Source organism: Balaenoptera physalus (genome assembly GCF_965194825.1).
Source record: "Balaenoptera physalus genome assembly, chromosome: 16".
Lineage (NCBI taxonomy): Eukaryota > Metazoa > Chordata > Mammalia > Artiodactyla > Balaenopteridae > Balaenoptera > Balaenoptera physalus.
In genome coordinates, this window is record NC_138898.1 from 54,564,827 (window position 1) to 54,591,013 (window position 26,187).

Sequence of the window (26,187 nt, forward strand, 5' to 3'; positions counted from 1 at the left end):
GCCGTGTTGCCATAGGTTTATCTGTACTCCTGAAGTTTGGGAGTGAGGTAACACAGCACTGAAACCTACTTGGGAAGTCAAAGGTGATGGTAGAATGGAGGTGGTGGCCGTCCATGAGACGGGGAGACCAGAGCTGGGGACCTCAGAGGGTGGGAACCTGGCAGGATTTGAGACGGATGCCTTGGGTGCGAGGGTGTCTATGCCATGAGACTCCAAGGGGAGCGTGTGAGGCCATGGCACCCCCATTCTGCTCCTTTCCCTGGAATCACATGGACAAGTCCAAACAATTCCCCCTTTCTGCTATCAGTCCTCGCCCTGTCAACCTAGAGGGCAAGAATTTTGTTTGCTGAGAAGATCAAGAAGCCCAGAGGAAGACAGAGAAAGAGCAGCTCTGAGAAGACTGCAGCCTGCTGGAGGTCGCTTGGAAGGAGGTGGGGTCAGCAGAGGCTCTAGTCCTCCAACCCCCTGCAATTCCGCGGGGGGGCCGGGGGGGGTGGCAGGGAGACCCTTCACTGGGGGTGTGGTTCCTGAAAGGCCACCACCAGCCCGGTCAGTCCAAGCCAGTGCCTTGTTCTGCTCAGCTCTGAGACCCTCGAGCTGGGACCCCAGTCGCCATCAGGATTGTTTTAAAAATAAAATATATGACCATGTGGAGTGGCCCCTCTCTCAGGGAGGGATCAACACAATATTGGTGCAGTTGTTTTCCCTGAATGGTCCTCATCTGTTGCTCTTTCTTGAGAGACTGAATAGTCCATAAGACCATGAACACGAAGATCATCTCTGATGGGGTACAGACGACACTAAGGAGGCACCGTTTAAAAATGTCAACAAGGAGAGGGACGTCTCAAAATTCCCTTCTGTTTCCTGGTGGGATTCCTAACAGGAGAGCCGTCGGGAAAAACAGTGACTAATCACAGGTGCTCCTCAAATATTCTCAAGTATCACAGCACTGTCACCACCTAAGTGAAAGGAGCTTTGGCACATAGTAGGCTACTCAGTAAAACACCATCTGATCGTTATTTATTTGTTGGAAAGAATCTGATGAACTTTGTCTTTATATTGAAAAGTTCTTTGAGTGGCTCTTCAGATGTACTTAGGTAACTCACACATTAAAGTCTAAAATATAATTGGATTGGAAATGCATATATAAACAAGCAGCATTAACCTGTTTAATCACGTTTCCAATGGAGAGTCCAGAAGTGCTTGGAAACCTCACCTGCAGATACTTATAATTAAAAATCACCATTCCTCCTGTTATTGTAGATCATGGGTATTGGATTTGGATCCAGGAACACGAAGAGGGTTTATTTTGATGTGCATTTTTTTTTCTGGAGAAAGGAGCCACAACCTTCATCAAATTATCAAAGGCTTTGTGAGCCCAAAAAAAGGTTAGGAATCACTGCTGCTGATGACTGAGGTTTCAGGAGGCACTCAGATTGCTCAATACCTGATTGCGTAATTTCTTTCTCTTTCCGACTTTCAGGCCCAGAAGGGATGTGAGAATTCCCCACGCTTAAGTTATTCTGACATACAGTAACAACTCTTTGGAGTCGTGTTATTTAAAAACGAATTTTTACAAAGGAACAGTATAAAAATAGACACTTGGGAAGATTTTGAGTTTACGCCTACATGGTGTGCAACTCTGTACTTTTTCTTAATCACTTCCTCTCACTTATCTCCTGCCCCTTAGCTTCCTCTCCCTGGTACTTGGGATCCATCCCAGGCGGCCACAACGACAGATTCCCACAGCAGAGAAAAGCAACCACGTGTGAAAGAGATTTTAGATAAAAGTAGATAACTCGTCTCCAGCCCCTGCAGAGGTCAAGTGAATACCATGTGATCACCACACTAAACGACACCGTTGGACTACCTGGTGGGGCCCAAAGCCCCCAGTTAAACAGAGACACTTATCAGGCATGATATTCCAAGGGCTCAGAGATCACTTCCCAAGAAACCAGAGAAAAGGCCAGCCCTCAATTTGGGTAAGGTCGATTCTTCATTACACTTATTTTAAAACTCTTCCTAAAATGAGAGTGAAAAGATTAAAAAAGAATAGATGAAAGAGAAACCGTAAGTGATAAGTCCTGAGGCTTACTGCAAAAATTAGAGGCTGCCTTTTTGGACTGTTTGAGAAGCCCCCGAAAGTCCCTGGGGTGTCCTTTCTAGTAGAGAAACGCAACAAAGACAGCTATTCCCTTACCTCTGGAAGGTTCCTAGGGATGCCTGCAGCGCAGACTCAGAGGAAAGAGCGCCCTCGTCAACAAGCAGTGTCCTCACGGGTACCAGGCTCCGGTGGAGGATCACCTAGAAGCTGGATCCCTCAGCGCTGATGAGCAAGGCCTGGGGCCACATCTGCATCCCTTTTGCTGAGTCGACAAGAGGGTCCTGTGCTTTGAAATTGCACATAAATACTGAACTCTCCAGGAAAAACCCTGGGGGAAGAGGCTCTAACCCCTAGCAGAGCCAGCGTTTGGCTCCAGATTTGGAGGTGCTGTGAGCCCCTATGACATGTAAAATGGCATGTGTGTTTTTTGGCAAAGATGCTCTGTGACTTTAAACAGATTCCGAAATGGATTTGTGACTTCCCCATGATACGGGCACCCCAGGACTCTGTAAGGAAGAGGCTATGCAGGCACATCTTTTCAGAAAACTTACTTCATTTTCTCAGTCAGTTGCTGAAGATATTGCGGGAAAAACTATTTAGAAGGTCTAAAAAAATCAGGATGTGGTCGCAAGCAAAATTTGTCCTGCAACCTGCTTCTGTTCCATGTAAAAATAAATAATTCTCAGCCAAAGTTCACTGTAGCAGATATGTCCATTTAAAACACACACACACACACATACACACACAATAAGAGTTTTTAGTTGCCTTGTTTTCAAAGTCACAATGTAAAAGACCTGCAAAGCTTCCTATTTCAGCCACAAATGGCAGGGAACAAGGAGCGTCCTAGTCTCGGAAGTGGTAACGATCTTGTCGATGAGGAAATACCAGACATCAAATATTGAGATTTTAGAGTATTTTAATGTCCATTTCTTCAGTGGGTGCATTATGAAATTATTAGGATTAACAACTTAAAAAGGGTAGAGCAAAGGAAAGATGGAGAACGCAAACAATTGGTTCTCGTGGATTTAATTTCAGATTCTAGGCATGACATGATTTTTCGAAACCACCACCAAAAAGCGCTTACTTCGAAAGTCTAGAAGTGCAAACGCGGACAGATCTTTGGAAACTACAAATCACTACAGCCCACATAATGGGGAAGCACGCGGCCCTTTGGCTCTCAATGTCAAGTGCAAATGTGCAGGTGTCTCCACAGCGCAGTCAGGGTAACGGAGCCGTGAGCAGCCTCCAAGCTCCATGAGGGTTTCATAACTGATGCTCTGCATTTGTTTGCATTGAATGCAATTATGTGTGCTTGTTTATATGTATTTATACATATATAATTTGATCTGACCTGAGGCCAAGAAGAAACTAGCAATTGCAACTCAAAGCAACTATTTACACACATTCAATTCTGAAGTATTGCTTCCTGCCCTAAGTTCACAGGAGGTATTGCCGCTCTGAAGAACGCCTCCACCTAATTGGAAGCGCCTGAACCCGCTGCTCAGAAGCCCATCTGTCTTCAGCCACCGTCTGCTCAATGCCCACGGAGACAGAGGCCTGGCGCTGCGGCTGCAGGCACTCCGTGGTTCTGTGCTGAGGTATGCTTCCAAGCAGGGACTGGGAAGGACCCGGGTCACTGGTGGCCCAAAGAGAACATCTGTACTGGTTGCTTAGGAAGGCTCGCTCGGGGTGTTTTTTTAAAGACAATTTAAACCGTCCACAAAGGCTCCCATTTGCACAATGCTGAACTGGACAGGTGGACGTCACCACTCTCTCCCTGCGTCCGCAGCCTCTTGGCTTCCCAGGAATCGCAGGAGGGGAAGGGGAAGAAAAAACGAGTTTGATAGGGAGGAAGCGTGTGCAGAGATGAACTCTATGGAGCACGTTGTGAGTGAACAGCAGAGACACGGGGAACAGCAGGAAGCGCCCAGGCCCCTAGCCGCCGCCAAAGCTGCAGAGCCTGGAGCCAGATGGCGGAGGGCGAGGCCCAACGTCTTAATACTGATGGAAGGAACCCCTGACGTGCCCACAAGCCTGACAGACAAGCAGAGCACCAGGTAGTGTTTTTCAGAAAAAATAAAAATAAAATCTCTGCAGGATTTTATAAGAATACATTCTTTAGAAGAGGTAATGTCACAGTCATCCTTTCTCTATTTCTCTAGCATTGGAAGACCAACAATCTGACAGTAAAACCTGAAGGCAAATCTCCCTGGACGTGGAGATCCTGGCTACAACTGCACTGCCGTGGTCCGTGCCATGCATGTCCCTGGGGAGCTGGCTGATCAGAATCAATACTTCATGACGCCGGAAAGGGCAGATTCTGTACGTATTTGGCGAGGAGTGATAACAGGACTTAATGCAGATGTGAAAGCTACACAGAGATTTACCAGTGAAAAGAAAATACACAGGGCACATCGGTGAAGACCTTACACAGAGAAGGAGCCAGTCCTCAAATATCGCATGAGCTGCAGCCACCTGAAGAATGAGGTGTCATATGACTATGACAGGGCAACTCTGGCCTGAGTTCAATTCTACATAAACTTCAGACTCAACGTGGCAAAACGTAATTACAAGCAGGATTAGCAACAAAGGGCACAGAAGCAATTTCCTTGGGTTTTCTGTACTTCCCCGGTTCCACACCTCATTTGCATCCAGATGATTCTGTCCCTACTTACAGGGTAAGAGCTCCATCTAAACAGGGCTGGGATCCACTCACCAGGCTCAACCCCACCACAAATGGGCCCTGCACAGGCTAAGAAGAGGAAAGGATGGAGAAGCTTCCTGAATGTGGAAGCCAAGCGCTGCCCGCGGCCCTGGTGCTCTGCCCAGACCTGCTTCACAGCGAGCCGGTTCTGATCCCACCCCTGCCGTGAGCAGACCCCCTGGGTGGGGGGCAGAAGCAGGGCTTTTGCTTTAAAAGTGGTGGCCGAGGGCTTCCCCGACCCAGAGTGTGCAGGCTGTGCCCACCGGGGTCCTGCTCAGCCCCTGGCAGGGGAGGCGGCCCAGAGTAGCTGAAGCACTAACGGCCACCTTCTCATCCTTCTGCTGTGCCCTCTGTGACCACACTCCACCCCCCCAGCCTAGTTCCCTTCCCCAGACAGAATGACCTGGCAACCCTCCCCAAGACACACACGTTTCCTGATAAATAAATAAATAAATAAATGCAACCCTTGGATGTTTATTTTGCGTTTCCTCTCAGTTGAGTCAGCTTCCAAGACAAGCCCCTCCGCTCCAGCTGGAAGACCCCTTGGGGCGGGGGCAGAATGAAAAAGGGCTTTTAGATACCTGAGGCCTGGGTTCATGAGCTGTGAGGCCGGTAAGCATTTGGAATCTCGGCCTGCACGAGGAGGAAGCCCTAAAGCTGCTGGGTGTGGGGGGCGGTGGGTGCAGCCACAGCCCCTGAGGGCCTGGAAGGCACAGGTCAGGGGACACCGGTGTCCTGGCTGATGGCCCGCTGCGGTCCTCAGCCTGCGCCCCCCCAGCATCCCCGCCCAGTGAGTTACTGGCACTTGATCTCAGAGTCATGAATGCAAGTGTGTGTGCGTCTATGTGTTTACATAGAAAGGTCAGGTCACTGGAAAAACACTAGTACGTATACAGAAAAAAACCTCAAAAACATTGTATTAGCAAAAAAAAAAAAAAAAAAAAAAAAAGTGTCTTGTGAGAAAAAGCAATAAAAATAATATTTTAACCACAGCTTCTGTTTTAACGTCCACCACCACCCAGCGCCACACCCTGGCCGCACCTTCTCTGGACTCCAGGCCGCGCCAGCCCCTGAAGGCACTTGTTCTCCACACTGCTGAACGGTCACACCAAGGGGGAAGAGGAAAAAAATGGATGAAAATGAACCCTGAATAACTGTGATCCACACAGAAGTTAGGGCTGCAATGACCACAGGACACCATGTCTGGGGACGGGAACTGTGGAACCTGGACGGACAGAGCACCGCGGGCGGCGCTGGGCCGCATCACGCCCTCTTTGAGACGTTGAGCTTGGTGAGTTCATTGGCTTCCTCCACCCCCGCTTCTTCACAGTCGCTTTTCTCTATGGCTTTGCTGAACCTACACCTTTCTTCGGCTTTGATGGGCTCCTTCCAGGGCCTCTTAGAAGACGGGTGAGTGTCCCTGGCCTGTGTGTTGTTCTCGGAGCCCAGGGACACCTGGTCCGGGTTCTGTACGGAAGGCACCAGGTTGGTGATCTCGTCCGTGGGGGAGCGTCCGATGCTGCCGTCCACCTGGACTCGGATGTCGGGGGAGATGGAGAGCTGGTGCTGCGGCACCATCCCATTGTCCGTGCACTTGGGGTACAGGTAGGTCTTCATCTGGCCTTTGCCCTTGACGTTCACTGTCCCTCTGTAGTCGAAGTCGTAGCCCATCTTGCTCAGGACGCGGTAGCTTTCCTCGCTGACCTGGATGCGGCACTCCACCCCCGTGGTGTCCATCCTGCTGGCGATGTTGACCGTGTCTCCCCAGATGTCGTACAGCAGCTTGGTGGTGCCAATGACGCCCGCCGTCAGGGGCCCATGGTTGAAGCCCACCCTGAGCTTGAAGTTGAACCAGAGCATGTTATTGTTGAAGTCATCCACCACGCGCATCATCTCCTTGGCAAACTCGAACAGGATCTGCAGGTGCTCCTGCGGGTGGCTGCCGTCACGGCACTGCGTGGCGTTCAGCCCCGACGCGGCCATGTATGTGGCCCCGATGGTCTTGATCTTCTCAATGCTGCTGTAGTCCGGCTTGCTCAGGAGCTCGTCGAAGTCCCCAATCAGCTCGTTGAGGACCCGGTAGCACTCCTTGCCGCCCTCGTAGTTCTCCTCGTAGAACTCGCTGAAGTTGACGATGCTGGCGAAGATGACTCCTCCGTTGTCGTGGTTCTTGGAGTAGGTCTGGGAGACCTTCAGCTGCTCGGCCACGTGGTAGGGGATGATGTTTCTCAGCAGCCAGTCGGCCTGGTCCCTCATGCTCTGGATCTTAGTGCGGTGCAGGTCCGCCTCCACGTCCCCGTGGTAGTGTAGGCGGTAGCTGACTTCGAATTCTCGATTCAGGAACCAGACCAACAAGAGCAGGAGGAAGAAGACAAGAATCACCTCCTGGCCGATCAGGCTGGCTGGGCTCCTGCTGTTGTGCGGCAGCGAGGCATTGCATGGATTCCTCTCGGAGCTGGAGAGGAAAGAGAGGACAAAGGACGTGCCTTCTGAAATGCATCTTTAAGGGAAAGGTTACTGCCCAGTGCTTCCAGGTTCTGAACCAGCCCAGCTAACCAGCATCCTGCACAGAGTTTTGTGTAGCTCAAACCTTCAACCACCTGCAGCTGCAGAGTGACCTGTTTCTGTTTAGAAAGATGTGGCGAGATAAAGAGTCACTCTTGTAAGATTCCTGTAATGAGTGCTTTGTACTTCCTTTGTTTTTCAGAAGTCTTTAGCTCCTTGATTTTTAAAATATTTTTTCCCAACTTTTTATTTTGAAAAATCTCAACCTTACAAAAAGGTTAAGAGACTAGCAAAACAAACATTTGTATACCCTTCTCCTGGATGCAACAATTGCCAACATTGTGCTACTCTGCTGTTTCCCTCTGTCAACACAAACTGCACACACGCACACACACTCACACAGGCATACTTTGCTGAACAGTCTGAAAGCAAGCTGCAGACATCAGGCCACTTCAATTCTGAAGAGTTCAGTACGAATCTCCTAAGAAAAAGGACGTCTCCCCATGGAATCACACCACCACTGTCACACCCAAGAAATTTCACGTCCTCTGATACACTCTGATATAATTCCCCTGCCCCCTCCCTCCCACCCGCCATGGGGTTAGTTCTGTTTTGCCAAAGTCATTTAAGATAACTTTAACATTTTTAAAAATAATATAAAATGTATACTTTTAAGAGTAACACACTGTAAGAAACTCAAACAGTATAAACAATGGAAAATAACTGTCTTTCCTGTGAGGTAACCTTTCTGTTGCGCACTATTCTAACACACGGCTGTGCTGTAACAACCAGTCCCCTGCAGAGGGCGATCGGCTGTGTCCATCTTTGACTACTAGGAACGAGGTTGCAGTGGATATTCCCAAGTGTCTTCGTGCATATGAATGAGCCTGTCTGTGGGATAAACTCCTGGAAGTGGAACTGCTGAGTCATTTAAAATACACTTAGAATTCCATTAGAAATTTCCAAACTGCCCTTCTAAGGGCTGAGCCCATTTCTATTCCCTCTGATGACCAAGTCTGCTTGGTCTGTTCTGCAGTTCCATGGCACCGAAGGGGCACAGCTGGGACCCCAGGACTGAAGATTAGCGTGGGTAGCAGTCTCTTCTAAAGTTTATTCTTTAAATATAATTTTTTCCACTTAAAAATACTACATACTCATCATATAAAATTTAGGGTGAAAGTAGAAAGAAAAAAAGATTCACCCATCATCACACCATCCAGAGGCGATCACTGTTAATGTTTGCTGAATTTCTTTCTCGTCTCTCTTTTATCTGTTTACAATGCTGTGATTGCTCTGCTCATGTAAACTGTACCCTGATGTACGCTAAAATGCACAGAGCAGGCCGCTAGATTTTACATAACAATGGTCTGGGTCACTTATATGAATATAATTATATATGGAACAGATGGACCCTGAGTTTAGAGAGTACCATGGCACAGAAAGCTCAATTCTACCATCAGAGTGTTTTTTAATGAATTTTACTGTTACCTGTACTTAGGCATATTAAAAATAATGAAACTGACCAATCTGGTCATAACGCCTTCCATGAAACACAGTCACATAAGCCTGGCTTTGGAGTAACGACGCTGGGCTGGCCCCCCATAGAGCTCTGAGACCCTTGGGCAGGTCACACCATCTTTCAGGTCTCAGTTTCCTCACGAGTAAATTGAAGATGGGCTGGAGTATCGCTAAGTCTCTACCAGCCTAAGGGTCTGTGCAGAAAGGGCCTGAGGCTATGTCTGTAGAACCAGCAGGGTGCCCTAGGCTGGCATCGGGGAGCTTGGATTTGGGGAGGGTTCCCACCAGTCCTTGATGAGAGGGGCTCACTGTGCCTGGACTGTTTGTACAAACAACGCGGTTTATGCACCTGCCCTCCTTCCGAAAATCTGGAATTTTGGTACATGCCAGGCAGAGGGTGCCTATGTGACCAGCCACCAAGAAAAACCCTGGAGTCTCTGATGGGCTTCCTGGGAGGGTGTTTCACACGCGCTGTCACAGCTCATTGCTGGAAGAATTAAGTGCATCTCATACGACTCCACTGGGAGAGGACTCTTGAACGCTGGCGCCTGGTTTCCTCTGGACTCCGTCTCATGCACTTTTGTTCTCTGCTGATTTTGCTCTGTGTCCTTTTGCTGTAATAAACTACAGCCACGGGTACAAACATGTGCTGAGTCCTGCGTCCTCCAAGTGAATGATCAAACCTGAGGGTGGTCTTGGGGACCCTGACAGAGGTTCTATGGCTTAATGCCTAAGAACCAGGAACCAAAAATGGCCTCTATGGCAAGATGCACCACACTTCACTCATTTATTTTGCCAACTGTCATTTAAACAAATGGCAGTACTTACTATGAATCTAAAGTACTAAACAAAATAACTATTTTAGATACTAAAACAGATCTATGTCCAGCCCCTCAAGTCCTCTGGTTGGCTCAGAGTAGGGAGAGAATCTGGAGGGAGTGAGTCTTCTCTACATGAGCCCATCTCCTTGGCTTAGGAGTTGACCTTTCCTCCAGTTTCTCCAAAGTGGTAACACTGAGGAACAGCCTCTTTATTAGGAGACGTCACCAAGGCTTAAGGTCATCCTAGAACCAGGCATTGTAGAACCCGGTGGTAGAACTGGGTGGCATGTCTCAGTTCCCTCAATTGTGCTGTAGCTAAAGCTGGCAGCGTGGCCTCAGTCTGGGATGCGCACAGGCCAGTGCCCTCTGGATGGAGCAGGGGAATACGAAACGTGGGCGGGTGTGACAGGGAAAGGGAAACAACTGCACTGCTTGCTTTTACCTTTGCTTAAAAGGAAGGGTCCTAATGCACAGGCTGACATGTTGCGCCCAAGGGGCTGCCTTGCAACAGAAGATCTGTAACCAGCGGATGAGAGAATTATTTCCACTCTACAACCTGTACTTCTTATTCTACTGCAGAAGGGACAAGGAAGGCGATGGTTCTACTCCTAAATTCAAATAGTAAAGGTCAGTCCCAAAAGGAGGAATTTTGTGACTAAATGCAAGAGATAACTTAATAGATGGACAAATGGAAGTCAGAGTAAAATACAGTACAGTTCATTATCACGGAAAAGAGGGATTACAAAATAGAGAAAAATGGAAAACAAAGACCACTCGTTGTCCTAGCCAGCTCAACATGGGATGCATTAAAATTCTGGTATATTTCCATGCCATTTAAAATCTATGCCTAGGATGGGGGCGGGATGCACCAGGAGAAGGCATAAGGGGGGCTTCTGGGTAGTGTTCTATTTCTTGATCTGGGTGACAGTTAAATGGGTGTGTTCACTTGTGAAAATTCACTGAGTTGTCCTCATGATCTGGAGGCTTTTCTGTGTATGTGTTATACGTCAATAGAAAGTTAACTTAAAAAAAGATGTTAGGTGCTTTGCTACTAAATCTTATAATTGTCAATCATACACAGAAACATCTGTATTCTGTTTTCGTTCCACTGTCACTTTAATTCTCCTTCCCAACATCTAAATGTCCACAGATATTTAATGTTTTAATTGTAGAAACAGAGAAAAAAATCATCACTCATCATTAGATCGTAAGTATTACATGTCTTACTTTTTTCATATACGATGAAATAACTAGCTGTAGCTATAAGACCTAGGTAATTTCACATAATAAATGAAAAATGAAAACCATAAATGCTTTCTTTCCACATTGCTGCATTTTAACAGTTGTAATATTTGGGTATATGTATCATAATTTAATTAATTTCTTTTTTACTGACAACTGAAGTTGCTGATGAACTTTCAATATTATCAATCACAATGATCAATATTTTGGGGCATGCAGCCTTTACCAAATGCTGAATTATTTCCTCAGCAGATAAGCAAAAACAGAATTATTAGTTTAAAGGTGATGGACATTTTTATGACTATTTTTTATAGATTGCCAAGTTACTTTCCAAAACTATTGTACCATTCTGAAAAGTAATGAGGCATGGCAGAAAAAGCATGGCCTGGTAGTGAGGGAGGCCAGGGTTTGAACACTGCCAGTATCCATAGGCAGGTTCCTTCGCTGAGCTTCAGCTTTCTTATCTGGAAAATGGGGGCAAAGTTACCTAATATATCAGGTTATTGTGTAGATTAAACAAACCTATATTAAACACCATCAATTCATATATGTGCCACACCCTGGCCTACACTGGGTATTCACATGGTAACATTTTGAAGGTACGATTTGAAGATCAGAGGGAATTCTGTAGTTATTTAATAGTGCAATGACTTGGGTAGTAGCCTATTTATTTTCTACTACATTTCCTCTTTTGTGATTTTTTTTTTGTCTTTTATCTACACAGGTCTTAATTAGCTCTTTACATAACAGTCTCACAAATATTTTTCTCAGTCTGCTTTTATCATCCCCTCAGTCAGTCTTATTTTTTTGTGCGCATGGTTCTATTTATTATTTGTAAGACTGGAAAGTTATCTCTGTCTTAGAGGCTTGAGAACTGCTTAATTTTATTTTTTCTAGATGTTTATATAGTTTTATATAATTTAAAATTTTTTGACTTCAATTTATTTAGAACTAATTTTGATGTTTATAGTAAAGCAAGGGTCCAACATTTATTTGTTTCAAATTTCTAGTCGGTTATTTCAAAATATTTTAGGGAATAAATTTTCTTTGATTTGTGAGATCTCCTTTGTAACATTCTAATGTCTTATATAAAATTAAACCAAATCTAACACAGGAAACCCTCGCTTTTTGAAAGTTCGCTTTTCACCACTTTGCTTTGATGAAAGACCTACATTAGTACCTGTTTTTGCTAATGAAAGAAATCTGAAGGGGATTTTTGCCTTTAGAAAAAAAGGCAAAGGGCTTCCCTGGCGGCGCAGTGGTTAAGAATCCACCTGCCAATGCAGGGGACACGGGTTGGAGCCCTGGGTCGGGAAGATCCCACATGCCGTGGAGCAACTAAGCCCGTGCGCCACAACTACTGAGCCTGTGCTCTAGAGCTCATGAGCCACAACTACTGAGCCCATGCGCCACAACTACTGAAGCCCACGTGCCTAGAGCCCGTGCTCCACAACAAGAGAAGCCACCGCGATGAGAAGCCCACGCACCGCAACAAAGAGTAGCCCCTGCTCGCCCCAACTAGAGAAAGCCCGCGCGCAGCAACGAAGACCCAACACAGCCAAAAATAAATAAATAAAATAAATGTATAAATAAATAATAAATTTTAAAAAATTAAAAACAAAAAGAAACAAAAAAAGGCAAAAAGCAAAATTAATGTTCAGCAGTTGTTTTGCAGCGAGTGTTACAGAGGCAGCGCCATCCTGAGCGGCAGGAGCGGCCCCGCCAAGCTCCTTCCCAGGAACCACACTGCGCATCGCAGCATCAGCCGCCACAGCTCTGAACTGTGTCTGTGAGCATCTGTGCTTTACCTCAACTTACTCTGTGCCTCCGTTAGTGAGCTGTGTCCTAACGGAACTGCTTCTTCGCTTTTTGGCTTACGGAAGTTTTCACAGGAACGCGCTACCTTCAGAGAGCGGAAGAAACCTGCCTACGTCTTTTTTTTTTTTTTTTTAATTAATTAATTAATTAGGCTGCGCCGGGTCTTAATTACAGTACTCGGGATCTTCGTTGCCACGTACAAGTTCTTCAGTTGCGGGATCTGACCAGGGATTGAACCTGGGCCCCCTGCATTGGAAGCATGGAGTCTTAACCGCTGGACCACCAGGGAAGTCCCCTGTCTATGTCTTAACGATTATTCATTTTCCCAAAGATGTTATAAGTATGAACTGATATTTTAACAAATAGATATCTTCCACTTACTCTTTTAAGAATGCATATGTTGTTCTTTTTAATTCAAGATACAACTGTTTTTCAGGAAACTTAGAAATAACCAGCAGTAATACAGTTACACTCATTTATTCAGATATAGGCACAATGTTAAAAGCTTACCTGAAATTCTGTACTGCATCCAGGTGTGAAATTACTATGGAACTGAAATTAAAATGCAGAAAACTATTATTATAAAAAGCAAAGAGGGCATTATACAAAGCAATCCGAGAAGAGTTTAAATAAAAACAACTTTCCTATTTTTAAGGTGGAGATCAAGGTAGAAAGTTAAGGATAGTAAATTTCAATTATAATTTGATGCTGTATGTTAATGAAGAATAACAAAATGGTAAAGACAACGATGTAAAAGCCTTTATATCAGCTGTGGAAAGTAGGCACAACCACTCAATAGCGAAATCAAGGAAGAGTCTCTAAGGCCTTCATTTTGCTGTTAAGGACTTATCTATGGTGTCGTGTCCTACAGGCTAGAAACTTCAGTCATGTTCAAACAGCGAAGTCTACTGACAAAGGATCAATTTCAAAAGGCCCCGCTGGAGGTGTTGGCAGATTACTTACTGAAGAAGCCGGACTTTGCTATTGGTGATGCCCAAAGCAATCAAACCCCAATTTTAAGACACTGAAAACACACCTAACTAAAGACCTCTCTCTTGGTGCTGGGGAAGGTACCCAAGACACCCAGCCCCATTCTCTCCACATGCTGCACAGCTTCCTCTGGGGTCATGTTACCCAGCGTCCACTCAGGCCCACAAATCACCCAAACCTCTCCACCCGGGGCAAGTGCCCTGATGCTTTGTCCTTCAGGTCCCCCAGCCTTGCTCCCTGCAAAGGGGACGTTGCAGAGCAGCTCTCCTGGGCAACAAAGGCCAGTGAGGGCTCAGAGCGGCTTTTTTGATTACAGGAGGTATTAAATGACTTCACAGAAAAGGAAAGAAAAGCAAGAGCTACACACAAACTGTCCTCTTCTCACCCTGTCCAGACGTGACTGTGACACTGCTGTAACCCACGTGTCTGTGTCCCCTCAAAGCTGGAAGAGTCCCCCAACCCCAGCTTCACAGGAGTTGAGTTTATGTTTTGTCCTCCCCACATGTTCCCTACCCTGGGTTCGGCTCAGCAGTGACAGGGTGGACGGGCTGAAAAGATTCTGCGTGAATGCGGGTGTACTGGGTCCAGCAGAGATTCAACCACCAGCCCTACCTCAAGACCTGCTATTTGATTTCTAGGTGAAAAGGCGATGGATGGGTTCCCCATCGCTACGGCTCTCTAGATCCAAGTGGAAAAGGCCCGCACCAGTGACTAAATGACACTGTGAATGGCTGATGGGGTATTTGTGTTGGATCTAAAAGGTTAAAAGTCAGACTGTTGAATTTCATGCTCTTGGGAAAGAGCTTTATAATGACCATAATTCCAGAAGGCCGCACCTTCAGAGAGGAAAAATGACACTTTGTTTTGCTTCAAGTGATTTAACTATTCATTAAAGTTTCCTTTCAAATGCTGAATGACATTTCTATTTCCTTTTTGATCTTAATTTGCAGAGAACTTGAATATCTTTCATGTGGTTATTATTTTATTAAGTAAACTGAGGAATGATACTCACCCTGTCCATTACTGACCACTGCTTTGGTAATACCCAAAATGCACTATGGCGATTTCATCTGATATTGAGACAAATTGGACCACTTTATACTTTTGAGTTTACTAAAGCAATGGTTCTCGGCAACAGTAATACCATTCCTAGGGGGCATTTTGGAAACACTGGGGGTCCCTCTGGTTGTTTGGGGAGCCAGGAATGTTAGATGCCCTGCAAAGCACAATAGAGAAATGTCCCATGTAACTCTGAAATATCCTGCTAACCTAAACCCACTGTAATTTTAAATAAATGATTCTTTAATATGTGCTAACATAAAACATAAGCAGTTACACAAAAAGTCCAACATTTAGGAGAAGTCTGTTATAGAAATAGAAGCTTAATGGCTTTGAGACATTCCGCTGAAATTTCTGAATAAATTACTCACCGTGTGCACTCTGTTATCCAAGGTATCATCGTATTTCCAACTACATATTTAGTTGAAAAGGTTAAAAGCCACAAAACCAGTTGCAAATGTGCAACAGGTAATTTCAGACTCATTTTAACAGCTAAGAACCAAACGTGATTTAATTCGTAGAACACATGAAAGGTAGTGGTCTTACTGGATTTCATTAACAAAGGATGTTTTAAATACAGCACCTATCATTGCCATCCTCTATATTTTAAATTTTAAATTCTTTGTAGCACAGCAGTAAGAACACATCCTGTCCCCAGGGGTCTTCACAAAGCTCCTGTTTCTTTTCCTCACACCATCTGTGAGAGGGCTTTTTTTTTTTTTTTTAAAGATTTTGTTGTTGTTGTTGTTGTGGACCATTTTTAAAGTCTTTATTGAATTTGTTACAATATTGCTTCTGTTTTATGTTGGTTTTTTTGGCCACGAGGCATGTGGGATCTTAGCTCCCCGACCAGGGATCGAACCCGCACCCTCAGCAGTGAAAGCTCAGAGTCCTAACCACTGGACCGGCAGGGAATTCCCCCAAGAGTAACTCTTAAAAGGTCTCATCACGAGAAAAAAAAATTTGTGTGGTGATAGATGTTAACTAGACTTACTGTGGTGATCATTTCACAATATACACAAATATTAAATCATTACATACTGCACCTGAAACTAATACGTTCTGTGTCAATTATATTTCAATTAAAACAAAAAGAAAAAGTGAGAAGGAGAAGAAGAAAGGTGGTCCTGCTGTGGAGGGCATTGTGCACGTACCTGTCGGGGCAGAGGGAGACGTAGAGCAGCAGCAGGGGCCCGGCCCCGACGACTGTGGCCAAGGAGGACCTCATCCAGGAGCTGAGCTGGCAGAAGTTACAGTAGTGCACCACGGTGATCAGGACAGCCGAGCCCGTGAACACGGTGGACTGCAATGAGGGGCAGGCTCGGTGAGGACCCCAGCCTCCCTCCTTGCCACATGGGCTCACCTGCCGTCCCTCCACCTGGGCACCCCGAGAGCAAACGACACGCTCACTTACCTGTCCTTCTGTTTAACAAAATATCTGGTGGTTTCAGGGACAGATCATAAATCATTAGATTAATTACCAGAGCTTTCGGTTACAAGTCTCACTGGCACTAAAATTCCTCTCCTGACGTGTGCAAATTGCACACGTCACGTTGGAGGAGAGGAAAGGTAGACTGCCCTGGTTGAGAACTTCCACCGTGTAACCAGTTACCTCCCAAAGCCTGTCCTCCAGGCACCCTGCTGCGTGTCAGCAGAAATGTGATTTGGTTTTAAGTATCAAATGCAGCCAGCCCACCCAGTACTTCATGCTATACTCGCTGGCACCAAAAATATAATCTTCCACAGCAGGATGAATTCACTCTTTATGGGATTTAACTTGAATGCTCCTTCCCTGATCAACAGCAGCTGATCCAGGTGCCAGTCAATTGTTTGTGCCAGTTCTGCAGACTAACGTCATCTTTTTTTTTTTTTTAACTTTTTAAAAAAAATATAAAGTATAGTTGATGTACAATAGCACATTACCTTGTATCATCTGGAAACATGGGTCAGATGCTTCTTTGTAAAACGTGTAAGAAAATAACTGATTTGGGGGACTTCCCTGGTGGCGCAGTGGTTAAGAATCCGCCTGCCAATGCAGGGGACATGGGTTCGAGCCCTGGTCCGGGAAGATCCCACATGCCACAGAGCAACAAAGCCCATGTGCCACAACTTCTGAGCCTGCGCTCTATAGCCCGCAAGCCACAATACAGAGCACGTGTGCCACAACTACTGAAGCCTGAGTGCCTAGAGCCCATGCTCAACAAGAGAACAAGAGAAGCCACTGAGCAGAAACAAGAAGAACTACAATCCTGCAGCCTGTGGAATGAAAACCACATTCACAGAAAGACAGACAAAATGAAAAGGCAGAGGACTATGTACCAGATGAAGGAACAAGATAAAACCTCAGAAAAACAATTAAATGAAGTGGAGATAGGCAACCTTCCAGAAAAAGAATTCAGAATAATGATAGTGAGGATGATCCAGGACCTTGGAAAAAGAATGGAGGCAAAGATCGAGAAGATGCAAGAAATGTTTAACAAAGACCTAGAAGAATTAAAGAACAAACAAACAGATGAACAATACAATAACTGAAATGAAAAAATACACTAGAAGGAATCAATAGCAGAATAACTGAGGCAGAAGAATGGATAAGTGACCTGGAAGACAGAATGGCGGGATTCACTGTTGCGGAACAGAATAAAGAAAAAAGAATGAAAAGAAATGAAGACAGCCTAAGAGATCTCTGGGACAACATTAAACACACCAACATTCGCATTACAGGGGTCCCAGAAGGAGAAGAGAGAGAGAAAGGACCTGAGAAAATATTTGAAGAGATTATAGTCGAAAACTTCCCTACCATGGGAAAGGAAAGAGCCAACCAAGTCCAGGAAGCGCAGAGTCCCAGGCAGGAAAAACTCAAGGAGAAATATGCCAAGACACATAGTAAGCAAATTGACAAAAATTAAAGACAAAGAGAAATTATTAAAAGCAACAAGGGAAAAATGACAAATAACATACAAGGGAACTCCATTAGGTTAACAGCTGATTTCTCAGCAGGAACTCTACAAGCCAGAAGGGAGTGGCATGATATACTTAAAGTGATGAAAGGGAAGAACCTACAACCAAGATTACTCTACCCAACAAGGATCTCATTCAGATTCAATGGAGAAATCAAAAGCTTTACAGACAAGCAAAAGCTAAGAGAATTCAGCACCACCAAACCAGCTCTACAACAAATGCTAAAGGAACTTCTCTAAAGGGGAAACACAAGAGAAGAAAAGGACCTACAAAAACAAACCCAAAACAATTAAGAAAATGGTAATAGGAACATACACATCGATAATTACCTTAAATGTGAATGGATTAAATGTTCCAACCAAAAGACACAGGCTCGTTGAATGGATACAAAAACAAGATGTGTATATATGCTGTCTACAAGAGACCCACTTCAGACCTAGGGACACATGCAGACTGAAAGTGAGGGGATGGAAAAAGATATTCCATGCAAATGGAAATCAAAAGAAAGCTGGAGTAGCAATACTCATATCAGATAAAATAGACTTTAAAATAAAGAATGTTATAAGAGACAAGGAAGGACACTACATAATGATCAAGGGATCAATCCAAGAAGAAGATATAACAACTGTAAATATTTATGCACCCAACATAGGAGCACCTCAATACATAAGACAAATGCTAACAGCTATGAAAGAGGAAATAGACAGTAACACAATAATAGTGGGGTGCTTTAACACCTCACTTACAGCAATGGACAGATCATCCAGACAGAAAATTAATAAAGAAACACAAGCTTTACATGACACAATAGACCAGATAGATTTAATTGATATTTATAGGACATTCCATCCAAAAACAGCAGATTACACTTTCTTCTCAAGTGCACATGGAACATTCTCCAGGATAGATCACATCTTGAGTCACAAATCAAGCCTTGGTAAATTTAAGAAAATTGAAATCATATCAAGCATCTTTTCCGACCACAACGCTATGAGATTAGAAATAAATTACAGGGAAAAAAATGTAAAAAAACACAAACACATGGAGACTAAACAATACGTTACTAAATAACCAAGAGATCTCTGAAGAAATCAAAGAGGAAATCAAAAAATACCTAGAGACAAATAACGAAAACACGATGATCCAAAACCTACGGAATGCAGCAAAAGCAATTCTAAGAGGGAAGTTTATAGCAATACAGTCCTACCTCAAGAAAGAAGAAAAATCTCAAATAAACAATCTAACCTTACACCTAAAGGAACTAGAGAAAGAAGAACAAACAAAACCCAAAGTTAGTAGAAGGAAAGAAATCATAAAGATCAAGGCCAAAATAAATGAAACAGAAACAAAGAAAACAACAGCAAAGATCAATAAAACTAAAAGCTGGTTCTTTGAGAAGATAAATAAAATTGATAAACCTTTAGCCAGACTCATCAGGAAAAAGAGGGAGAGGACTCAAATCGATAAAATTAGAAATGAAGAAGAAATTACAACAGACACTGCAGAAATACAAAGCATCATAAGAGACCACTACAAGTAACTCTACGCCAATAAAATGGACAACCTGGAAGAAATGGACAAATTCTTAGAAAGGTATAACCTTCCAAGACTGAACCAGGAAGAAACAGAAAATATGAACAGACCAATCGCAAGTAATGAAATTGAAACTGCGATTAAAAATCTTCCAACAAACAAAAGTCCAGGACCAGATGCCTTCACAGGTGAATTCTATCAAACATTTAGAGAAGAGCTAACACCCATCCTTCTCAGACTCTTCCAAAAAATTGCAGAGGAAGGAACACTCCCAAACTCATTCTATGAGGCCACCATCACCCTGATACCAAAACCAGACAAAGATACTACAATAAAAGAAAATCATAGACCATTATCACCGATGAATATAGATGCAAAAATCCTCAACAAAATACTAGCAAACAGAATCCAACAATACGTTAAAAGGATCATACACCATGATCAAGTGGGATTTATTCCAGGGATGCAAGGATTCTTGAATATACGCAAATCAATCCATGGGATACACCATATTAACAAACTGAAGAATAAAGACCATGTGGTCACCTCAACAGATGCAGAAAAAGCTTTTGACAAAATTCAACACCGATTCATGATAAAAACTCTCCATAAAGTGGGCATAGAGGGAACCTACCTCAACATAATAAAGGCCATATACGACAAACCCACAGCAAACATCATTCTCAATGGTGAAAAACTGAAAGCATTTCCTCTAAGATCAGGAACAAGACAAGGGTGTCCACTCTCGCCACTATTATTCAACATAGTTTTGGAAATCCTAGCCTTGGCAATCAGAGAAAAAGAAGAAATAAAAGGAATACAAATCAGAAAAGAAGAAGTAAAACTGTCACTGTTTGCAGATGACATGATACTATACATAGTAAATCCTAAAGATGCCACCAGAAAACAACTAGAGCTAATCAATGAATTTAGTAAAGTTGCAGGATACAAAATTAATGCACAGAAATCTCTTGCATTCCTATACACTAACAACAAAAGATCAGAAAGAGAAATTAAGGAAACAATGCCATTCACCATTGCAACAAAAAGAATAAAATACCTAGGAATAAACCCACCGAAGGAGGTAAAAGACCTGTAGTCAGAAAACTATAAGACACTGATGAAAGAAATAAAAGATGACACAAACAGATGGAGAGATATACTATGTTCTTGGATTGGAAGAATCAATATTGTGAAAATGACTATACTACCCAAGGCAATCTACAGATTCAGTGCAATCCCTATCAAATTACCAATGGCATTTTTTACAGAACTAGAACAAAAAAAATCTTAAAGTTTGTATGGAGACACAAAAGACCCCAAATAGCCAAAACAATCTTGAGGGAAAAAAACGGAGCTGGAGGAATCAGGCTCCCTGACTTCAGACTATACTACAAAGCTATGGTAATCAAGACAATATGGTACTAGCACAAAAACAGAAATATAGATCAATGGAACAGGATAGAAAGCCCAGAGATAAACCCACACACCTATGGTCAACTAATCCATGACAAAGGAGGCAAGGATATATAATAGAGAAAACACAGTCTCTTCAATAAGTGGTGCTGGGAAAACTGGACAGCTACTTGTAAAATAATGAAATTAGAACACTCCCTAACACCATAAACAAAAATAAACTCAAAATGGATTAAAGACCTAAATGTAAGACCGGACACTATAAAACTCTTAGAGGAAAACATAGGAAGAACACTCTTTGACATAAATCACAGCAAGATCTTTTCTGACCCACCTCCTAGAATAATGGAAATAAAAATAAACAAATGGGACCCAATGAAACTTAAAAGCTTTTGCACAGCAAAGGAAACTATAAACAAGACGAAAAGACAACCCTCAGAATGGGAGAAAATATTTGCAAACAATAAACGGACAAAGGATTAATCTCCAAAATATATAAACAGCTCATGCAGCTCAATATTAAAAAAACAAACAACCCAATCAAAAAATGAAGACCTAATAGAAGACCTAAATAGAGATTTCTCCAAAGGAGACATACAGATGGCCAAGAGGCACATGAAAAGCTGCTCAACATCACTAATTATTAGAGAAATGCAAATCAAAACTACAATGAGGTATCACCTCACACCAGTTAGAATGGGCATCATCAGAAAATCTACAAACAACAAATGTTGGAAAGGGTGTGGAGTAAAGGGAACTCTCTTGCACTGTTGGTGGGAATGTAAACTGATACAGCTACTATGGAGAACAGTATGGAGGTTCCTTAAAAAACTAAAAATAGAATTACCATATGACCCAGCAATCCCACTACTGGGCATACACCCAGAGAAAACCATAATTCAAAAAGACATATGCACCCCAATATTCATTGCAGCACTATTTACAATAGCCAGGTCATGGAAGCAACCTAAATGCCCACTGACAGACGAATGGATAAAGAAGATGTGGTACATATATACAATGGAATATTACTCAGCCATAAAACGGAACGAAATTGGGTCATTTGTTGAGAAGTGGATGGATCTAGAGACTGTCATACAGAGTGAAGTAAGTCAGAAAGAGAAAAACAAATATCATATATCAACGCATATATGTGGAATCTAGAAAAATGGTACAGATGAACCAGTTTGCACGGCATAAATAGAGACAGAGATGTAGAGAACAAATACATGGACACCAAGGGGGGAAAGCAGTGGTGGGGGTGGTGGTGGGATGAACTGGGAGATTGGGATTGACATGTATACACTAATATGTATAAAATAGATAACTAATAAGAACCTGCTATATAAAAAAATAAAATTCGAAAAACAAAAAAGAGAAGCCACCACATTGAGAAGCCCGCGCACTGCAACGAAGAGTAGCCCCCGCTCTCCACAACTAGAGAAAGCCCGCGTGCAGCAACAAAGAACCAACACAGCCAAAAATAAATAAATAAAATAAATTTTTTAAAAACCTGATTTGGGACACCAAGAGGGGTTGGAGAGGACACAGGTCCACCAGGGAATCTCCCCAGGGCAGCCCCTGGGCTGACCTCCCTGCCCGCTCCTCTGTCCGAGGCAAGTCTTTTAAAAAGACAAGTTCAAAGGACTGACAAAGAGTTTGCGCCTCTTTAAGGGCCTATATTTAAATTGCCGTCCCAAGCCATCAGGCTTATATTTTAAAAAAGTGATCAGGGAGTCCAGAAGAGCACCAACACAAAATCACCAAGATTTTACTTACGTGTATGTTTGTCTCAAATTCGGAGGTGACATGTGAATAGACCGCGAGGGCGGGGAGGGACACCAGGATGGCCCCGATGAAATGGCGCGGGAGCCAGCCGGCTATCCACTCCAGCAGGCGCTTGGTACAAGCCATCACATCCTCCAGGAAGAACACCATCCTGGGAGCGGGGGGAGAAAGGAGAAATGGGGTATCTGTGGGTGGGGGACCCACAGCCAGGGCCACTCCCAACCCTGGCCTATGCTGTGGCCTCTGGTGTGGGCGGTGGGCAGAACCCCCGCCTCCCTTATTTTTGATCAATGGCAAGTAAACTGGACTCACTCAGCTCACCATACCATATTTTAAGGTTACTTGCTGCATTCGGATAAGATGTGCTTGTAAAAGACAGGCATAGGCCTCTGTGAGTCTAAATGGAGCATGTAAGAACCAGGCAGGCAAATACTAACAGGTCCCGAAAAAGGTCACCCGTCACCTGTTACTGCCTGCTTCTAGGGAGGTCTCAAGTGGGTGGTTCAGGAGGTGTTCGGAATTTTGTGGGGCTTTTTTGGTGCCTCAATGGTTGCAGGTGCTACTGGCACCAACGGGCAGGAGCTGGGGATGGGTGATGTCCCATGATGTAGAGCGAGGCTCTGCCCTGAGCCCCACATGACTGCTACACACCCCCTGGACAGAGAAAACCTGCTGACGATGACTTCAGCCTAGAGCCTAACTGCATTTCGTTTACAAACATAAAGTGGTTTCTGTGTGGCAGTAACATACACCGAATTTTCCAAGAGTGCAGCCACTGGGTAAACCAAACAAGATTACCCGTAGTTTTATTTGGGACACCACCAAGAGTCGTCAGCATCTCAGAAACCACATCACAGGCTCCTGGGGCTCATACCACCAAACCTGCACACCCATAACAGTCCACATGGGGAGCTGTCATATTATCAGTGCACAAGGGCAAACAGCTGACGACTTTGGCGTGGCTGCGCAGGTGGCGATGCCCTGGCATATTCGAGGTGAAGCGCTACACGTATATTATTTTAAATGGCTTTCTTGCCATTTCTCCTTCACATTGGAGTGATGGCATCTCATTGATTGCTTCTGAAATTGTGTGTATAGGTGGGCTATACTTCAGGGTAGGGATGTGGCATCATAAAACGTTTTTCATAGAGAATGGGGAGCTGAGTGCGTGGGGCCGAGAACTGCTGCTCTGCAGGAAGAAGCCCTGGGTCACCAGCAGCGGGAGGTGGAGGAGAGGGCACTGGGGGTCTGCCTCCGGAGGGAGACCCATGCACACAGCCCCCTCTAAAGACACCTCGGTGAGGGTGCAGGCGGGGCAGGCCCACTTCCCTTCCCTTCAAAGGCACAAAGCCTGTCAAGGGCCTCTCGCATCCACCCAGGCGTCCACACCTTCAGTTACCAGTGTAGGTCCTTATCGACGTAGGGTCCCATATCCACCCTCAGCAGGGCCAGAGGAAATCCCCTAGGCCCCGCCCTCTCCTGGGCAAGGACATCACACCAGAGGCTCGGGCAGGAGCAAAATGGCCCTGCAGAGACGTGGGTGCTCCGGGCACAGCCAGGCCTGGCGTCCTCATGGCCTGCAGTCCTCTGCAGTCCTTAACATGGCTTAGCCCAGAGTTTTTCAAATTGGGTCCGAAGAACAGGGAACAATCATGTAAAGGGTTCTTTAGAAAAGATATGGAGAAAACGCTTGCCTCAGAGGGATTAAGAGCCTTAACCAGTTGTGGGCCCCGCATCGGACAGAAACTCAGGGCAGGGAGGGGAGTGATTGGAAGTGGGTACTGGCTTTTCTTTGGGGTGACAGAAATGTTCTAAAATCATATGGTGGTGACGTTTGCACAATTCTGTAAGTTTATTAAAAATCTGTGAATTGTACACTTATGAGTGAACTTATTATTTGTGAGTTATATCACAATAAAGCTTGTTTTAAGAAGAAAAAAAGACTAGGGGCCAGAGGATGCCTTGTTTTGGTCCCTTAGGGTGTCCCCAGGCCCAGGGCAGGCCCAGGGCAGGCCCACAGAGGGCGCAGTTCGTTTGGAAGTGGGTCCCAGGCAGCTTGTGGAGACATGGATGGAGGCAGGCCCAGGGGAGGGCTGTGCTGGGGAGGAGTCACCTGCTGCGGGCAATGCAGCTCCACGCTGGTGGCGAATCTGGGGAGATGGCGAGGATGCGCCTTAGAGTTCTCTCCACTGGGAGGAGGAGGAGGAGGGAAGGGAAGAGCCCCTGGCAGCCAGAGAAAGCCCTTGGCAAAGGGCTGAACGGGCCTCAGTGAGGAGTTAGGGGGGAGGGGGTGAGCGTGGAAGGGAGGGGGCAGGTGTCCAGCTCATCCATTTCAAAGGGAGGGATCTTGCATTTGGGAGTCTCAGGGCCAGATCTGAAGCTGTGGTTTCCTGTCCTGGGATGTTGGGGAGGAGTAGAAACTCAAGGTCAGGGCCCTTTACCCCATTTCTCTCCGATCCCCAGTGTGGGGCTGTCCTGCTGAGAGGACAGGGCTGGAGGAAGGCGGTGGGCCTGGTGCAAGGACCCAGCATGAGTGGAGGCCCTGTTTGTATCAGTAGAAACATTGTGAGCTTCCTGAGTGGGGTGGAGCCTGAAACTGAAGGCAGGCTGGGCTGGTGCGGAGGGCCCAGCCTCCCAGAGGGACTCTGCTGTCTCTTCGGACACTCTGTCCATTTTTAAATGGGATGACTGTCCTTTTATTATTGAGCTAACATTCTAGATATTAGACCCTTGTCACGGATATGATTTGCAAATACGCTCTTCCATCCTGTAGGTTCTCTTTCTCTTTGGGGTGAAAAGTGATGATGGTGTTCTTTGAAACATGAAAGTTTTAAATTTTGATGAAGTCCATCTTAACTATTTTTTCCTTGGTTGCTTGTGCTTTTCATGTCGTATCTAAGAAAGCGTTGCCTGATCCGAGCTCGTGAAGACCTGGGCCTGTGCTTTCCTCTAGGGGTTTATGGTTTCACCCTTACATTCAAGAGAGGCACCTGCTGATGTGCTGGCAGCCCCCTACCAGCTGTACCCTGTCCACCTACCTCTTTTCTTTCTCTGCCCTGCTTTCTTATTCCCTATCTTCCCACTTTCTCTCTTTAAGTATCTGATTTGGGAAATCAGCAGACTAGCTGGTGGCAGTAGGGCTGCAGAGGACAATGACCCACTGGTAAGGTGAGTGCCCACCTGTGCTGAGGGCCCGGGTTGGTGAGGGAGGAGCCAGTGAAGCAGGCTGGGGGAGGGAAGAAAAGAGGACCGCCCCCGAAATGGGTTATGGAGACAGCTGTTCCACCAGCAGAGGGAGCTAAAGGCTAACAGCTGGGCAGCCCTGCAGGTGGGCCTTTACCTGACGGAGACCACGAGGGACAGGACCTCCAGAAGCAGGGCTGCTCCGAAGACCACCAGGGCAGCCGGCGGGGGTGGCGTGGAGGCGGCCCCATACTTCAGGAAGCAGGTGATGGAGAGAATCAGAAACACTGTTGTCGACAGAAACACATCCAGGAGGGAGCTGAAGGTGGCACTGGCAAAAGTCTTCACGGGAGAATTCTTTATAACCTGTTGGGGGGAGTGTGAACAGATGCTGCTGATGTATCCTCCTGGAGAAGTATAACCCAGGCGGAAAAAACAGCAGATGCTTGCTGAGCACTTGCCTCCTGCGGACCAGGTACGGGGTGAGTAGTGCTTCAGGCAGGCCGTCTCCTACCCCACCTAACAGTGAAGAAACTGAGGCACAGAGA

The 26,187-nt window shown here is 45.1% G+C and overlaps 1 protein-coding gene across 2 annotated transcripts in view; it reads right to left on the minus strand.

Annotated features, from left to right (window-relative positions):
- Positions 1 to 3,002: 3,002 nt before the first annotated feature.
- The window catches only part of ADCY9 (adenylate cyclase 9), a 121,465-nt gene continuing 98,280 nt past the window's right edge, over positions 3,003 to 26,187 (minus strand). The window contains exons 7-11 of one of the 2 annotated variants that reach the window (XM_082428679.1): positions 25,797 to 26,005; positions 22,448 to 22,607; positions 15,916 to 16,064; positions 13,223 to 13,264; positions 3,003 to 7,263 (exon numbers count right to left, since the gene is read on the minus strand). In XM_082428679.1, coding sequence (XP_082284805.1) covers positions 6,072 to 7,263; positions 13,223 to 13,264; positions 15,916 to 16,064; positions 22,448 to 22,607; positions 25,797 to 26,005 — 1,752 coding nt within the window. In that variant the 3' untranslated portion in view covers positions 3,003 to 6,071. The remainder of the gene's footprint in view (positions 7,264 to 13,222; positions 13,265 to 15,915; positions 16,065 to 22,447; positions 22,608 to 25,796; positions 26,006 to 26,187) is intronic. The other variant, XM_082428680.1, reaches the window with a different exon arrangement.